This window comes from Vipera berus, assembly GCF_964194415.1.
Source record: "Vipera berus genome assembly, chromosome: W".
Classification (NCBI taxonomy): domain Eukaryota; kingdom Metazoa; phylum Chordata; class Lepidosauria; order Squamata; family Viperidae; genus Vipera; species Vipera berus.
This window is the reverse complement of record NC_138210.1, coordinates 68,245,313-68,263,941: the sequence shown is the minus strand read 5'-3', so window position 1 is coordinate 68,263,941 and position 18,629 is coordinate 68,245,313. Positions and strand designations below refer to the sequence as shown.

Here is an 18,629-nt window from a genome sequence, read left to right as displayed (position 1 = left end):
AGCACAGAGTTTTTCTTCAAAGAAACAGACAGCTGCTTTTGGAGTCCACCACTAGAGTCGGAAATACATCACAACTGTCACGTCACAAGAGACTGCGAGGCTGAGCACTTTGTAAACAACAAACAAACAGACTGATTCATGCTGGTTATTATATGGCCACTTCACTGCCTTGCCTGGCAGGGCAGCTGGCACGACGTCCTCTTTCCTGCTCTTGCTTGAAGAGGGCATTTGAGATGCAAATAACTGGTATCTCATTTCCTTTGGGCACTGGGTTTTGGGGATGCATGTCCAGAATATGCAATTACTACTTTCACACCGCACAGCTGGATTACCGAAACCTGCCATTGTCAAAGATCTCACCACGCACTCAAGCGTTAAACTTATGAAACAGGTTGGATCTGTGGAACAGGTCAAGCTGTTTGTAAAACCCAGCCAAGATTAAGATTAACGAAAGCTCACTCTTTTGTTTAAATGCACCTGCTGATCAGGTCAGGGGTTTTGTGGAAGCTACAGTTAATGATTCTACCTGCAACTACTGTATTTCCCTGAAAATAAGACCGGGTGTTATATTAGGTTTTGCTCCAAAAGACGCATTAGGTCTTATTTTGGGGCAAATACGGTACTAACTGTGTCCGTCTGGCTGACGATCTTAACTGGGTCTTATTTTTGGGGGGTAGGGGTATAGTACGAGCATCTTGAAAAATCACGCTAGGGTTTATTTTCCAGGTAGGTCTTATTTTGAGGGAAATACGGTAGTGGCAAAAAAGGAAGTAAAGAAGCTAGCCAATAATAACCAAGGAAAGTTTAACTGTCTTGTGGAGTTGGTTTCTTCTCTTGGTCTATGCTGGTGAGGCGGGGACATGAAGCAGCAACCTTGGGAAAAGGTTTTTCACTGGGAATCTGGTCTAAGTCTCCCCACCACGCCAGCTGCACAGCTGACGAGAAAACAGTGAAGTAGCAGAACAAAAAGATGCAGATCCCTTTGTTCTGTACCAGCCTGCTACCGGCCTTACAGAAAGGCAACCCCTGTACAAACGGCAGAGGCTGGAGAGCGTCTGAGGCTGGAAAGCGTCTGCCAAGATTTATTACACAAACAATAGAACAAGAAACAAGATACCGGAACTTTGATCCTCAAACGGAGCGGTTGCTTTCAGCAACCAGCCCTTCCCCAAACACTCCCTTTATTAGAGTTCAGGGCGTGGCCTCCCTGTGCCTCCTTCCGAGGAGTCCCACAGCCTTTCTCTGCTTGTTCCTGCTTGACTGCCTCCTGCGTCGGGCGTCCTTGAACAGGGCCAGCTGTGGGTCATCATCATCATCCGCACTGTCGGGCTCGCGCCGCTGAGAAGAGGGCCCTGGCTGGGGGCTCTGCGAAGCCTCCAAGCCATCATCAGCAAGTTCGTCTTCAACACCCTCCTCCTCCCCCTCGTCTGAGTCATCCGAGTCATCCGACCCGGCTGCCGGACCCACAGGCTGACCCTGAATCACAACACTCTTCTACTCTGTTCATTCAACCGCTTTCTAATCAGTTTTTATTTTATTTTTATTTTTAAATTTTAATTCCATTTATATCCCGCCCTTCTCCGAAGACTCAGGGCGGCTTACAAGCTTAGCAGTAGCCTTCATTCTATGTATATTAATATTTAATTTTAATTTTATTAAATTTATATACTGCCCTTTCCCGAAGGACTCAGGGCGGTTTACAGGGTATTTAAAATCAAACAGTACAAAATACAAAAGTTAAAAAAAATTAAAAAAGATTAAATTATCCCTTAACTAAAAACCTCAGTTAAAAATTCTCAGCCTGGGCCGGAGAGCTCAAAGAACCAGGTCTTCAGGTCCCAGCGGAATGAACGAAGGTCAGGGGCGGTCCTAAGCTCCACGGGCAGCTGGTTCCAGAGGGCAGGCGCACCCACAGAGAAGGCCCTCCCCCTGGGTGTTATCCGCCGGCAATCTTTTACCGGCGGCACCCTGAGAAGACCCTCCCTGTGTGAGCGCACTGGACGAAGGGAGTTTGATGCTGGCAGGAGGTGTTCCCTCAAATATCCTGGACCCAAGCCACTTAGGGCTTTATAGGTCATCACCAGCACCTTGAATATGCCTGCTTATTAGGGCTTTCACACACACCCCAAGCGGCATTATTACAAAGTCAGCTTAATTGCCCCCAACAATCTGGGTCCTCATTTTACCTACCTCGGAAGGATGGAAGGCTGAGTCAACCTTGAGCCTGGTGGGACTCGAACCTGCACTAATTGCAGGCAGCTGGTGTTACTTAAGGAGGCATTAGCCCACTGCTCCACCCGTCTCTCTCTCTCACTCTCTCTCTCTCTCTCTCTCACACACACACACCAAAAAAACCAATGCAAATTCCCTCTCACATATTCCTCTTCCAGGTTAAGCATGTGGTCAATTGCGTCATCCACGTTTTCAGGCAACCCCGTCACGGTGACTCTGTCCGGGTCACTGGAACCCGGCTGTGGGAAGCGGATATCCACCTGCCAAGAAGAAAAAGCTCTCTTGAAACAAGGTAACCCCTTACCTGATCTTGGCTGGTCTCCAGAAGTTGACTGAGAAAATCCCAGAGCTTTAAAATCCCAAACTGGGAACTTAAAATAAGAGCCAGTCACATTTGACCTCTTGTAGTCCAAACAAAGCCACAAAGCCAAGGAGATGTTACTTTTTAACATCTTTAACAAGGCGAGTTGATTTTTCTTTCCACACATAAAGAAAAAAAAAAGCCTCTGGCTACCGTTTCACTCAGCCGTTCCTTGTGCTAAGCAAGACGTTTGTTAAGGGAACTGTGCCCCGATTTCCGACCTTTCTTGCCACAGTTGTTAAGCGAATCACCGTGGTTGTTAAAAGTTAGAAGCGCAGCTGTCAAAGAGAATCTGGGCTTCCTCTACATTGTCTTTGCTTGTCAGAAGGTGGCAAAAGGGGAATCAGGTGACCCTGGGACAAAGCAACCGTCGTAAGTATGAGTCAGTTGCCAAGCGTCTGAATTTCGATCACGTGACCATGGGGTCGTTAAGTGTGAAAAACGGTCATAGGTCTGCGTAATTTTGAACGGTCATTAAATGAACTGTTGTTTAAGTCAAGGACTACCTATAGTAGATGAGCAGAGCAGAAACGGAGGTGGGGCACCATGGCTTTGTGGCTTCTTTCCCAGAATTCCCTGGGAGGGGAAAGTCCCCTGCACTGTCTCCCACCTAAGCCGAAGAGACCCCTACCCGGAATTCCTCCATGAGCTTGCGGATAGCTTTGCCTCTCCCACCGATGATGCGGGCATGGACTCTGTGATCCAGGTGGACATCTTCGCTGACCATCTCCTCAAGATCCGCCACGATTTTCAAGATGGCGTCTCGGGCAGCCTCGGCGTTTTTCTTGTAGCCGGTGATGGTGATGAGGTCCTTAGAGGAGGCAGAGTGGGAATGAAAGCAGCAAGAAAGAGAATTCATTTTCTTGTTATGTCTTAGTTTAATGAAGAGAAGGACCAGGGGAGAGATGATAGCAGTGTTCCAATATCTCAGGGGCTGCCACAAAGAAGAGGGAGTCAAGCTATTCTCCAAAGCACCCGAAGGCAGGACAAGAAGCAACGGATGGAAACTAGTCAAGGAGAGAAGCAACCTAGAACTGAGGAGAAACTTCCTGACAGTTAGAACAATTAACCAGTGGAACAACCTGCCTCCAGAAGTGGTGAAGGCTCCAACACTGGAGGTTTTTAAGAAGAGACTGGACAGCCACTTGTCTGAAATGGTATAGGGTTTCCTGCCTGAGCAGGGGGTTGGACTAGATGACCTCCAAGGTCCCTTCCAACTTCTTCTTCTTCTTCTTCCTTCTTTCTTCTTCTTCTTCTTCTTCTTGCTGTTGTTGTTGTTGTTATTATTACTACTACTACTACTATTATTATTATTATTATTATTATTATTATTATTATTATTATTATTATTATTAGTCCAGCCATGGTTTATTCAAAGAAAGAAGCAACCTGGAATTAAGGAGAAACTTCCTAACAGTGAGGACAATTAACCAATGGAACAGCTTGCCTCCAGAAATTGTGGGCGCTCCATCACTGGAGGTTTTTAAAGAAGAGACACAACAGCCATTTGTCTAAAATGGTATAGGGTTTCCTGCCTGAGCAGGGGGTTGGACTAGATGACCTCCAAGGTCCCTTCCAACTCTGTTATTCTATTCTATTCTATTCTATTCTATTCTATTCTATTCTATTCTATTCTATTCTATTCTATTCTATTCTATTCTATTCTATTCTATTCTATTCTATTCTATTCTATTCTGTTCAGGGGTCTCAGCCCTTGGCAAGCTCCCATTTTATCCTTATGAATTTTATAGCAAGCCAGGAAACTGACTAGCCCCATTTGGAATGAGCAGTTCAGCAAGAGGGGAGGAGCCAAAGCAACCTTTGCTTTTTGTGTGAAACACGAGGCGCCTCATTGGAATGCCAGCTAGGTATTTTTCGGCTGCCACCACCCCCGAGATCCCACGCTCAAAGAGGGAAGAGACCCCCCCACACACCTGATGCTCATCCCCTTTGTCGGGGAACTGGACAGTGACATCATGGTCCTTGCGGATCTGGGAAATGACGGCCCCCTTTTTGCCGATGATCTTGGGATGGTACTTGGGCTCCACGCTCGCCGTCAGCTTGAAGCCCCGGAGGGCCTGGAGAGGAGAGGAAATCAGCAGGTTGTGTGTGTGTGTGTGTGTGTGTGAAGCAGCAGGCGGGGGGGGAGCTGCCACTCTTTGTGGGAGACCCAGGGCAAGTTCTGACTTGAGGTACCGGATCTCTTTTTTTTTTTGGCAATCACAAGAGATATTTCACGTCTGCTGCAGAGGAAATCAGAAGCAGCTTCGGCTTCTTTTTTTTTTACTCTTTCTTATTCTGCTTTCCTTCCTTCCTTCCTTCCTTCCTTCCTCCCTCCCTCCCTCCCTCATTCCGACTCTTCCTTCATTCCCTACCCCCCCACCCTCACCCCCAACCTGGTATTAATTTGTGCTTGTTTTTTATGTCTTCTTCGAAACTTTTTTTTTTTAAGGGAAGTACCCGATCTTCTTGCTCAGCCTGCAGCTCTCTGACCCTGTCCAGGAGGCCCGCCTTGGCCCGCTCCACGTTGGGGACCAAGCCAGTGACCTTGATGATATCGGACTGCTGCTCTGGCTGCGGGACAGAGATGGTCACCTGCGGGATGGAAAACCGTCATGTTAAAAAAAAAATGAAAAGAGGACAGCTGTGGTCCATTTCCTGGGAAACAGACGGCCAGCGAGGAGGAGGAGGAGAAGGAGGAGGAGGAGGAGCTGCATCTGATCCTAGAACCATGGTGGCGAACCTATGGCACGCGTGCCACAAGGGGGGGGGGCACGCAGAGCCCTCTCTGTGGACACGCGCGCTGTCGCCCCAGTCCTAGGCCTTCAGCTGGGTTTTATAAAACCTTTTCGCTTTAGGCCTCCGCCACCGCGTGCAAAAAAAAAAAGGTTCAATCAATCAATCAATTTCAACTTCTCGCGGGGAAAAAAAAAGATCTCGCAAAGTTAGAATTGATTGATTGATTGATTGAACTTTTTAGTCCCACCCAGTCTGCCATTAAACCACTGTAGCCACGCCCACCCAATGGGGCACGCCCAGCCAATGGGCCACGCCCACCCGGCACCCGACGACACGTAAGTGGGTTTTGGGTTGCAGTTGGTGCACTTGGTCTCTAAAAGGTTGGCCATCACTGTCCTTAGAACAGGCAGGGCAGAGAAAAGGCTGGAGCAGCGAAGGCCAGCCAGACTACTCAAGAGAAGACCCTGCCTGTCTCGATGGGCTGCACCGGAAAGCTGGCTATTTATCACAGCAGATAGAGGGAGGCGCTGCTTGGAAGAACAACGTGCGGGCTTTCCAGCTGTTTGTTTGATTGTCGTGATTCCCGTTTCACTTTGGGTTGACATTGTGCTTGGAATTAATATTCCCCATCCTTGAAGACTCTGAACCTTTCTTGCCACGTGAGGTCTCTTGCATGTGGGTTTAAGTTTTGCCCGGCGGAGTTATTTTCCTTGAGCAACTTTCAATTGCTTTGTGGACCATTAGACCTTGGCCTGGGACAGTTCTGAGTTTTTGGTTGAGGGAATTGCTGGGGAACATATTAATAAGCTCGCAAAAACACAGTTACACGCATGTGTGAATGAGTGGAGCAGCACATACGAGTTAAATCTGCTGCAGAATGAAGTGGGGGAGCGTGGTCTGGGCTGTTTATTAAGCAAAATCGTTGAAATCCTCATTTCATGGGAGGGAAGAAAGGAGAGGAGAGGAGAGAGGGAAGAGAGTAGAGGAGGGGGAAGGAAGTAGGAAGGTTGGAGGGAAAGAGGAGGAGAAGTGGGGAGAAACGGGAGGGGAGTGGTGAGGGAAAGAGGAGAGAGAGGAGAGGAAGAAGAGGGAAGTAGGAAAGAAAGGAGAAAGGGAGAAAGAAAGTAGAGAAGAGGGAAGAGAGAGGAGGAGGGTGGATACAGTGAAAGGGGAAATGGACGAGCAGCACCCAAACTTACGTGTATGTATTTATGTATGGCGATATATAATACCTACAGCATTACTGATATAACAAATGTTAAATACCTGAAAAAAATGTTTATATTTCATTGGTTAGTTTGTGGTATATTAAAGGAACTGTGAAAAATAAAATAAAATTTTTTAAAAAAAAGAAATCCTCATTTCAAAATTCAGAATTTTAGAATTTTTTTTTCCTAAAAGTTCGCCTCCAAACAGAAATTCGCAAAGAATGCGCCAAGCTCGAACCTAACTCCGACCGGCGCGCGCTGGGTTGATATTTGATTCCTTGTTTTAGCTTGAGCAAGTTGTACCAACAGAAGAGAACAATTTCCTTTGTAATAAGTGGCGAATATGCACGGCTCAGGTCTGTAAGATGAGGCTGGAGTTCCTTCTCTGAGCTTCTGCGTCTGTTTCCAAACATTTCGTTACCAGGCTAGTTAACGTCTTCAACCGAGTTTAGGGGGATGTCAGTGTTCTTCTGCTTGTAAGGGCTTCATGTGGTCAGTAAGCCTTGTGGTGGGGAGGTCGCGTCAGGTGAGGTTTCACGACCGGTGAGGGTCTCGTGATGGGTCTTGTAATGGGTCAGGTGTGGTTTGCGTCAAGTGAGGGTCTTGTGATGGGGCATCCCCTCAATTCTGCTGAAGGTGTTACCCAGCCCGATAATGAAAATTCGGGAAAATACAACCCGCCAGCTGGGAGAATGAACTTCCACCCTCAATTTCCTTTGCACAAAGAAAAACCTCCCGATGAGGACAATGAAGACACCAAAGACTCTATTTCAGGAAGCCAATTAGCTTATTGAGATACGATTCTGAAGATACTTATTAGGGCTGTTCATGACAACAGAACTGATCCAAACTACTTCAGGACTCTTGTCAATCACATTAATCTTTATTAGTTTGTTTTTTTTAAAAAAATAGCTTATTCCTCTTCCTCTTCCAAGTTGATGAACAGACAGGAATAAACTATTTTTTAAAAAAATAAAAAAATCTGCGAGCTAGGGTTAGGGTTAGACCGCTGCGAGACAGGAGGCCTGTAAATTTAATAAATAAATAAAATTTAAATAAATCGAGTGATTCTGGGAATCATCTTTTAGCAATGATTTTTTTTTACCTTCAAGCATTCCTTTTGTTTCTCTCCTCTGATCTCTTAAAAAAGGGCCTGACGTTTTTGAGATTGTCTAAGCCTACGTATGTCACTGCGGATGATTCACACGTCAGTTACGACGACGTGGTCTTCGTCAGGGGACAAAACTCTGCTGCGCTAATAGCTTAAGGACTGTCTGTGAATCGGCTTTGCTTCAGCGATCTGTTGCAAAGCTAACGGTTCTGCAAGCAGCAGGAGCTCAGAACGTTCCATGAAACTCACCCAACCGTTTAAAATCTGTCAAAGCAAAAACATCCAATGTTTGCAGCGTTGACATCCAGATTTAGATTAAGAGCAGAGGTTCACAAGTAGGGTCGTGTCCCCCTACCTCGTATTCTTCCATCATCTTGCGAATGCCAGTTCCCTTTTGCCGAATGATGTAGCGATGCAGGTCAAAGGGAACGTCAACATCCATGGTGATGGGAACCAGAGCCTATGAAGAGAGGAACAGAGCAGAATCAAGATCACGTGAAGTATTAATACCACTTTACAATGCCTTGGTAAGGACACACTTGGAATACTGCATCCAGTTTTGGTCACCAGGATGTAAAAAAAGATGTCGAGACTCTAGAAAGAGTACAGAGAAGAGCAACAAAGATAATCAGGGGACTGGAGGCTAAAACTTAAAAGGAACGGCTGCTGGAATTGGGTATGTCTAGTTTAATGAAGAGAAGGACGAGGGGGGACATGATAGCAGTGATCCAATATCTCAGGGGCTGCCACAAAGAAGAGAGAGCCAAGCTATTCTCCAAAGCACCTGAAAGCAGGACAAGAAGCAACGGATGGAAACTAGTCAAGGAGAGAAGCAACCTAGAACTAAGGAGAAACTTCCTGACAGTTAGAACAATTAACCAGTGGAACAACCTGCCTCCAGAAGTGGTGAATGCTCCAACACTGGAAGTTCTTAAGAAGAGACTGGACAGCCATTTGTCTGAAATGGTATAGGGTTTCCTGCCTGAGCAGGGGGTTAGACTAGATGACCTCCAAGGTCCCTTCCAACTTTATTATTATTATTATTAGCTCTGAATGCTTAAATGGCAGAGCAGTTCGTACTTCTGTGTCTTTGTAATACAGGCAGTCCTCGACTTATGAGCACAACTGAGCCCAACATTTCTGTTGCTAAACGAGACATTGGCTAAGTGATTTGTGCCCCATTTTCCAACCTTTCTTGCCGCGGTTGTTAAGCGAATCGCTGCAACTGTTAAGTTAGAAACGGAGGCTGTTATGTGAAATCTGGCTTCCCCCGTTCACTTTGCTTGTCAGAAGGTCACCAAAGGTGATCACATGACCCCAGAACCCTGCCACCGTCATAAGTATGAATCAGTTGCCAAGCATCTGAATTTCGATCAGCTGGTCACGAGGATGCTGCAACGGTCATGTGAAAAACGGTCCTAAGTCACTTTTTTTTCAGGGCCATTGTAACCTCGAACAGTCACTAAATGAACTGTTGCAAGTTGAGGACTACATATAGTAGATCAGGGGTGTCAAACTCAATTTCATTGAGGGCCGCATCAGCATTGCGGTTGCCCTCAAGGGGCCAGGTGGGTATGGCCAGGGTGGGCGTGGCCTACTGGGTGGGCGTGGCTAGAGTGCATATGGCCTGCTGGGTGGGCGTGGCCAGCTCTACATCGTTCGCATCAAGGGTGCCTATGGGGGCCTGGGCAGGAGTGGGACAGATCTGAGGGTCTCTGGCAGAAGGAGGGTCTCTGGGCCAGGGCCAAGGCAGTGGGGGCCGTTCCCTCACTGTTTCCAGGATGGCTTCGTGGGCCTTGTGTTTGACATGTCTGTAGTAGATGGACAGAGCACAAAGTGAGTGCAGTTGCAACTTCAAATGGTCACTAAACAAATGGTCGTAAGTCAAGGACTAAAGCTTGGTCTAGGCCGGGGTGGGGAACCTTGGCTCTTTTATGACTGGTGGACTTCAACTCCCAGAATTCCTGAGCCAGCATGGCTCAGCATGGAAACCTCTCCCTTTCCCCTCAGCATGGCTGGCTCAGGAATTCTGGGAGTTGAAGTCCACCAGTCATCAAAGAGCCAAGGTTGCCCACCCCTGGTCTAGGCTAACCAGCAGAGCACAGAAGCTAAAGCCAAGAAAATTCTAGCCAGACTCCTTCCGTTAAAAACAGGTTAGAAAACCAATGAGGTCACATGTACTAGCCCAGTAAGAAGACAGGATCCTAACCAGCAAAGCTGATCGGGCAGCCTCACACTTCTCCTTGCGCCCAGAAATGAGGATGATGTCACACTTGCGAGGACTCGTGTCCAGTTCGGGCATCACATCGCCGTTTTCCTGAGACTGTGCTTCTGAACCTGCTTGTGAGGGGAAAAAGAAAAAAAGGAAAGAATAAAAGAAGAGTCCCGAAGGTGGGGTTTTTTTTCCCCAGGAAGCAACTAGACTTTGGGACAACCAGGATCTGGATGGCTGAGAATCCCCATCGGCATTTAGCGACAAACTTTGGGATGTGACGGCCCTTCACTGCCCTGAATTTCTTTCTGGATTTGGAGGGGTGGGGTGGGGTTGAAAACCACGTCGCCCACCTCGCCATCCCACCCACCTGGATTGTCGTCTCGCTCCGGGAACTTGACGAGGACATCGTGATCCCGGGTGATTTGTTGTACCTTGTAACCTTTCGCTCCCATGACGACCCGATGGTAGCGCTGCGGGATGATGCATTCCAGGATCACCTGGGCCTCCTGGGGAAAAGGTGTGAAATCAAAGCCCGTGGGCTGGTTTATTTATTTATTTATTTATTTATTAGGTTCTTAATCTTGCTTTTATTACTTTGTAGGTAACTCAAGGCGGTGACTGTTCATACAGGTGGTCCTCGGCTTGTAAGAGTTCATTTATTGACCGTTCAAAGTTACCACGGCACTGGGGGGAAAAAGCGACTTATCACCATTTTTCTCACCTAACGACCTTTGTGGCATCCTCGTGATCACGTGATCAAAATTCAGAGGCTTGGCAACTGACTCATACTTATGATCGTTGCTCTGTCCCACGGTCACATGATCAGCTTTTGTAAACTTTTGACAAGCAAAAATCACATGGGGAAGGCAGATTCACTTAACAGCCGTGGTACTAACTTATCAACTGCAATGATTCACTCGACAACTGTGGCTAGGTTGTAAAATGGGGCAACACTCGCTTAACAAATGTCTCACTTAACAACGGAAATTTAGGGCTCCATTTTGGTCATAAGTCGAGGACTCTCTGTAATACTTCTTATGCCTCCTGTTTTTGGGTGTGAGATGAGTTGTGCTGGGAGAGAGAGAGTGGTCCAATCACCCAGCCAGCTTTCATTCCTAAGGCAGGACTAGAACTCATAGTCTCCTGGTGATTGGACCAAAGTCACCCAGCTGGCTTTCATGTCTAAGGAGGGACTAAAACACATTGGCCCAAAGTACAGGATCTGGACAAACTCGAACACTGGGCACTATCTAACAAAATGAAATTCAATGGTGAAAAAAGTAAAGTTCTACATTTAGGCAGGAAAAATCAAATGCACAGGTATAGTATAGGTGGTACCTTGCTCAATAGTAGCAACTGTGAGAGAGATCTCAGAGTCCTAGTGGACAATCACTTAAATATGAGCCAGCAGTGTGCTGCAGCTGCCAAAAAAGCCAACACAGTGCTAGGCTGCATTAACAGAGGGATAGAATCAAGATCACGTGAAGTACTAATACCACTTTACAATGCCTTGGTAAGGCCACACCTGGAATACTGCATCCAGTTTTGGTCACCACGATGTAAAAAAGATGTCGAGACTCTAGAAAGAGTACAGAGAAGAGCAACAAAGATGATTGGGGGACTGGAGGCTAAAACATATAGGAAACGGTTGCTGAAATTGGGTATGTGTAGTTTAATGAAGAGAAGGGTGAGGGGTGACATGATAGCAGTGTTCCAATATCTCAGGGGCTGCCACAAAGAAGAGGGAGTCAAGCTATTCTCCAAAGCACCTGAAAGCAGGACAAGATGTAACGGATGGAAACTAGTCAAGGAGAGAAGCAACCTAGAACTAAGGAGAAACTTCCTGACAGTTAGAACAACTAACCAGTGGAACAACCTGTCTCCAGAAGTGGTGAATGCTCCAACACTGGAAGTTTTTAAGAAGAGACTGGCCAGCCATTTGTCTGAAATGGTATAGGGTTTCCTGCCTGAGCAGGGGGTTGGACTAGATGACCTCCAAGGTCCCTTCCAACTTCTTCTTCTTCTTCTTCTTCTTCTTCTTCTTCTTCTTCTTCTTCTTCTTCTTCTTCTTCTTCTTCTTCTTCTTCTTATTATTATTATTATTATTATTATTATTATTATTATTATTATTATTATTATTATTATTATTATTATTATTATTATTAGTATGTCACCCAGCTGGCTTTCATGTCTAAGGAGGGACTAAAACTCATAGTCTCCTGGTGATTGGCCCAAAGTCACCCAGTTGTCTTTCATGCCTAAGGAAGGACTAGAACTCATTGTCTCCTGGTTTCTAGGCCAGGACTCCAACCACTACACCAAATTGGCCTTCTAGTTGTGTTCCAGATACGTTTGTCAGCCACGTTAGGTGTATTGCTTCTAAAAACATGCCTACAACAAACACATTCTTGGGGGAAGGAGATTCCATACAAAAACAAAATTGTTGACAAGCCAAGTATGCTGCTTCAGCAACAGCGATTTCTAGCAAGGATTGGTCCTGCTTAGATGCTGGATGAGCAATCACCAAGAAGTCACAACACTGCAGGCCAGACTGAGAAGTTGAAGAACATTCCAGAAGTAGAGAAGAACAACCCTTTTCCAAATTGTTGCCAAGAAAACTAGATGGACAAAGTCATCAAATTGGAGCGCAACTGAACGGAAATTTAAATTATCCTCACTTCTATCGTTTTGATTTTTTTTAAAAAAAAAACAACCCATGCTTTGTAACTGATTCTGCGCAGCCTGAAGAGCTTCAGTTACAGGCTGATGCTCATCATAAAATTTATCACTGCCGTAGTCCTGATGCCTCAAAAGAAAACAAGCAGAATTTGTAATGTATGATTTTTTATTGGCAGATTTGAAGTGTGAACTTGAATTTACACAATAGGCAAAGCCACAATGTGGCTTGCTTGTTTGATCAGCTTAACTTGTGGGTTGCATCTAGTTCCTGTGGTATATGAATCATCGTTCAATTGTTCAACGTTAACATCTGGCTTGATTTGCATAAAAGATCTGCACAGCTTACTACCAACTCCTCTCCAGGGCAGTGAGTATGCAAAATCCTAGGAAGAAACCTTACTCACCAATTCCTTTTAAGCAGGAATGGCAAAAATTGTAGCCTTGGTGGAGCAGTGGGCTAATGCCTCCTTAAGTAACACCAGCTGCCTGCAGTTAGTGCAGGTTCGCGTCCCACCAGGCTCAAGGTTGACTCAGCCTTCCATCCTTCCGAGGTAGGTAAAATGAGGACCCAGATTGTTGGGGGCAGTTAAGCTGACTTTGTAATAATGCCACTTGGGGGGTGTGTGAAAGCCCTGATAAGCAGGCATATACATAGAATGAAGGCTACTGCTAAGCTTGTAAGCCGCCCTGAGTCTTCGGAGAAGGGCGGGATATAAATGGATTTTTTTTAAAAAAAGACCCTAACCTCAGTAACTGAGTTTAAACATACTTGGGATAAACATAAAACACACACACACACACAAACCCTCAAAGGGCAGATTCAACGGGCCACTAGGTCTTTTACTGCTGTCAGTTTTGTACATTTCGGAGACCTTTATGAATGCAGAACAATTATAATCATCCCCCTCTATAGTTACTGCGGTTTATGAATCCTAGTTCAACATAACGTCTGGGCTTGATTTACATAAAAGATCTACACAGCTATAGATCCAAACTCTACAGATCTTTCTGGTGGATGTCAATCTCTACCAACCCATCTTTTACATCAGGGGTGTCAAACTCAATTTCATCGAGGGCCGCATCAGCATTGCGGTTGCCCTCAGGGGGCTGGGTGGGTGTGGCCTGGGTGGGCGTGGCCTACTGGGTGGGCGTGGCTAAAGTGCTTATGGCCTACTGGGTGGGCATGGCCAGCTCTACATCGTTCGCATCAAGGGTGCCTATGGGGGCCTGGGCAGGAGAGGGGCAGATCTGAGGGTCTCTGGCAGGAGGAGGGTCTCTGGGCCAGGGCCAAGGCAGTGGGGGCCGTTCCCTCACTGTTTCCAGGATGGCTTCGCGGGCCGCATGAAACCACTTTGCGGGCCGGATCCGGCCCCCGGGCCTTGTGTTTGACATGTCTGTTTTAGATGTTTGAAGAGAAGATCCACTACATTGATAGAAGTCCTTGTGGCTCATGGTCGCTCAACACTGAGAGTCTAGCTCCCTTCGTCCAGTGCGCTCCCCCAGGGAGGGTCTTCTCAGGGTGCCGCCGGTAAAAGACTGCCAGTGGATAACACCCAGGGGAAGGGCCTTCTCTGTGGGTGCGCCTGCCCTCTGGAACCAGCTGCCCGTGGAGCTTAGGACTGCCCCCGACCTCCGCACATTTCACCGGGACCTGAAAACCTGGCTCTTTGAGCTCTCCGGCCCAGGCTGAGAATTTTTAACTGGGGTTTTTAATTCTAGGGATGATTTAATCTTTTTTAATTTGTTTTTAACTTTTATATTGGTTGTTTTAAATGCCCTGTAAACCGCCCTGAGTCCTTCGGGAAAGGGCGGTATATAAATTTAATAATAAATAAAAATAAATAAATAGTTGAAGCAGGCAGAGAAGCGTCTGCTTTTTTCTGCGTTGCATGAGAAAAGCACATCTTCCTTCCCTTGTCCTTAACCACTTCCTATAGAGGGACAATTGAGAGCATCGTGTCGTATTGCACCACCGTCTGGTTTGGAAGCATCACTGCTTCAGACAGGAAGGCAGTGCAGAGAGTGGTGAGGACAGCAAAAAGGTTATTTGGTAGTTCACTTCCTTCTATCCAGGACATGGCATATAAGCCACGCTTGAGCACGGACCACAATATCGTCTGGGACACTACGCATACTGTCCATGACCTGTTTTCCTTGTTACCTTCTAGGAGGCGGCTTTGTGGTATCCGAAGCAGAACATCCAGAGTCAGTCACAGCTTTGTTCCATACAGTATCAACCTTGTGAACTCTCTTTCCGCTATGTATTCAAAATGGAGTGATTAATGCATAGATACATCCATATCTATACATACATATCTATACATACATACATATCAAGGTGCTGGTAATGACCTACAAAGCCCTACATGGCATGGGTCCGGAATACCTTAGGAAGCACCTGCGGCCGGCATCAATTTCCCTCCGCCCAGTACGCTCCCACAGAGAGGGCCTCCTCAGGGTGCCACCGGTCAAAGAATGCCGACTGGTGGCCCCCAGGGGGAAGGCGTTCTCTGTGGGCACCCCGGAGCTATGGAATCAGTTGCCGGTTGAGCTCCGGATGGCGCCCGACCTCCGCTCCTTCCGGCGTGATCTAAAGACTTATTTGTTCGAACAAGCTGGCCTGGCCTGATGGGATGGGGTCGGGTTTTATTACTGTTTAATGTATTTTAACCTATTGTTATAGTTTTGGGGCACTTTGTTTAATCTCTTTTAATTTTTGTATTTTTGTCTTTTAACATGTATTGCCCTGTTCACCGCCCTGAGTCCTTAGGGAGAAGGGCGGTATACAAATAAAATTATTATTATTATTATTATTATTATTATTATTATTATTATTATTATTATTATTATTATTATTATTATTATTATTATTATTATTTGCGCATGTGTGTGTACAGCATGTATATATGTGTGCATGTGTGTATGTGTGTGTATGTATATACATGTCTATACTTGTGTTATGTATGTGTATGAGGACTCACTCTCTCTCTCTCTCTCTCTCTCTCTCTCTCTCTCTCTCTCTCTCTCTGTCTCTCTCTCTCTCTCTCTCTCTCTTTGAGACTGGGCAACCAAATTTCATTTTTAATGTGTGCCAGTAAAAAAAGACAATACAGGTTATCTAATCTATCTTATGTTGCTGTGAGCTCTAGGGATTTGTTCATTAAATGGGACATTCTCTGCCAGCAGATTCATGACAGAAGGATGGGAAAGGTGCTTTCTTTTGTGAGGTGACTCACGCTCTGATCCACCCGAGGGTGACTTTTAATGCCCACTGCAATCCAGAGGTGCAGCATGACCTACCAGGTCACCGATGATCTCCAGGATGCGCTTCTTGGCCGCCTCCACGCAATCTTTGGCTCCCTTGAGCGTCACGCGATCACTCTGGACACCTGTCCGGGGGAAACTCACAGTGACCCCACCGTACTCTTCTGCAATCTCCCGCAGCACATGTCCCCGACGGGCCACAAAATGGCGGTGGTACTTGGGATCCACCACCATCGAGTCTTCAATGACATTATCCTAGAGGGGAAGTAGCGGGTGGGGAACAGAAGGAGTCACTAAGCTTTCGTGCTTCTTGGAAGCTGTTTCTCCTCCACCTTTCAGAATTCGATCCCGTCTGGGAAGAGAGTATTTGGCCTGGTAGAACCATTAGCGGCAGTATCGTTACAAGGAATATTGAGAAATGAGGAATAAGGGGAGGTTTCAACCCCTATAAAAACAGTGACTGCAACTCCTGCAATCACAGCTATAGGGTAAGGAGGTTGTGTGGAAAGAATGCAGGTCTTCCCGCTTATCCAGCATCTCACCCAGCTCCATCCAATAGCTCAGGGATCTCCAAACTTGGTAACTTTAAGACTTGTGGACTTCAACTCCCAGAATTCCTAGGAGGAGCCCTTACCCATCAATTCCTACTGGTGTCTCTTAAGCAATCAATTGCAAAAATAAAACCTTCCTCATGCAGAAGAGTTATAGTTATCCCACCCCCTCCAACTAGAGATAATAAAACTCTACAGATCTTTTTGGCGGTCCTCCATCTCTGCCCACCCATCTTCTAGAAGAGAAATGTGCTAAGAGAAGATGGTGCTATGAGCTCTAGGGATTTGTTCATTAAGCTGAAGTCCATGAGTCTTAAAGGAGATCCCTGCAAAAGCTTATGACCCATACCAAGTTACGAATGAGACTCTCCAGTTCTTGTTGGGCCTGCCGTACTGCGTCCTCCTTGCCCACAATGGTGATAACATCCTGGTCCTTATCTTCAGGGGTGGGGAAGATAATCCTGGCACCGGTGTGGTCCCTAACTTTGCGGATATTAGCACCTCCACGCCCAATCAGGAACTTGTGGTAGTCTGGCTTAGCGTGCAGTTCCACTGAGTGGTTGTTGATTTGCTGGAGGAAGAAAACACGGACATGCATCAGTCCTCCAAAAGACCTCATGTAGGACAGGTGATCCTTGCCTTCTATCACCTGAAGTTATAACGGCACTGGAAAAAAGTGACATCTCTGGTCTTCACACTTTACGACCATGGAGGCATCCCCACGGTCACGTGGTCAAAATTTGGGTGCTTGGCATGCATTCTGTCAAGTGCCGGGGAAAATTCAGGCAGTTCAAATGAGTATAAAGATTTTTTGCAAGCTCTCTACAAGAATCTGAGCTACTAACGGTCCAGGCAAATGAGCGGGTGCTAAGAAAGGAATTCAAGTAGGGCTGGACTTAGATCTGTTGCGGGCGCGCAAGGACTTGTGACTTATGACGCCTTTGACCCCTCCCTCGGGCTCAGTCTGGTCATCTCCTACATATTTATGACAATTGCAATGTTGCAGGGTCAGGTGATCGCCATTTGCCAGGCAAAATCAACGGGAGAATCTGGATTCATTGGACGACCATTGATTCGTGGCCTGCAGCGATCTGCTTAACAGCCATGGCAAAAGTGATTGTAAAATCACTTAACGTTATTTTCCGTTACTTAGCAATGGAAATTCTGGTCCCGATTCGTCATCGTTAAGTCAAGGACTACCTGTACTCAACATAAAGATCAACTCCTACTGCCAATATTTGCTTCTCCATGTATTGCACATATTGAAAACGGAATTTGTGTTCCAAAACATAACTTAGCTACTCTCCATTGTCCACTTGGCGAATCCAGAAAAAGGAACTCCTGGGACATTATTTTACCAAGAGCATAAAACTTTACTGAATAAACCACATTGGCACAGAAGAAGCAAAACCACCTCTGGATTTCCCGCACAAAAGCAAGCGTAGTTCATTCCCCCTGTTCCCTTCGGGCCAAAACGTCCACCAATCTCGTCTGTTCATTTTGTGATGGGAAACAGCCAGCCACATGGGACATCTGCTCGGTGTGTCCTTGAGATGACAGCCTTGTCTCATGAAAGCCAAGGGATCCTTGAATACCATTCTTCCCCCCCCCTGCATTCCATCCACCCCCTCCGTTATTGTCAAGCTGCCAGCAAAAGAAAAAGGTGAAAGTGCAAGTCAGTCTTGACAGCTATCTATTCCTAACAGAATTAAATTTTGTATATGTAAGCGATCTGTGCTCCAATTCCAAGTTCTGGAAAAACACAAGGCAATGTTTAAGTAGAAAAAAAAATGAGGTCTATGTAGAAAGAAGACCTAAAATCTTTGGCAACCAAAACACTTCAGAAAAGGCATACATTTAAGGTTGACTACCAGAAATGACAGAGCCACTCAGAAACACAAAATGCAACCAGTGAAAACCCACTTATTATCCAGAGAACTCCAGTTTGAAAACTGGTTTCTTAGGTCACTTTGTAGCATTTTGCATTTCTGTTTAGCTCTTTGGATTTATTGTAGTTGATAATAGATAAATCTATGCCTTTCCTGAAGGCATCTCTTTCATTAGCACTAATTCCTGCTTTCTTACTAGATTCAGCTTAGCATCTGTGGATATTCCTAAAAATCTGAGCGATTCCTAACTTGAGGTGTCCCCCTCAGCCCTTCCACAACTTAACTGACAAGACATTAAAACTTGGAAAGCGTTGAAACTGAAATGAGATTTAAAAATTCAGTTTTCTCCCAGGCCGGATCCACAACTGTACTAAAAATAA

General features: G+C 46.0%; 1 protein-coding gene across 5 annotated transcripts in view; it reads right to left on the bottom strand.

Annotated features, from left to right (window-relative positions):
• LOC308676017 (vigilin-like) overlaps window positions 1-18,629 on the bottom strand; it is a 98,034-nt gene that overhangs the window by 5,484 nt on the left and 73,921 nt on the right. For 4 of the 5 annotated variants that reach the window (XM_081341717.1, XM_081341716.1, XM_081341719.1 and 1 more), the window contains 10 exons: window positions 16,710-16,931; window positions 15,846-16,064; window positions 10,234-10,372; window positions 9,861-9,988; window positions 8,007-8,111; window positions 7,901-7,915; window positions 5,054-5,188; window positions 4,528-4,671; window positions 3,225-3,404; window positions 2,376-2,492 (listed from right to left, as the gene is read on the bottom strand). In XM_081341717.1, coding sequence (XP_081197843.1) covers window positions 2,376-2,492; window positions 3,225-3,404; window positions 4,528-4,671; window positions 5,054-5,188; window positions 7,901-7,915; window positions 8,007-8,111; window positions 9,861-9,988; window positions 10,234-10,372; window positions 15,846-16,064; window positions 16,710-16,931 — 1,404 coding nt within the window. The remainder of the gene's footprint in view (window positions 1-2,375; window positions 2,493-3,224; window positions 3,405-4,527; window positions 4,672-5,053; window positions 5,189-7,900; window positions 7,916-8,006; window positions 8,112-9,860; window positions 9,989-10,233; window positions 10,373-15,845; window positions 16,065-16,709; window positions 16,932-18,629) is intronic. The other variant, XM_081341720.1, reaches the window with a different exon arrangement.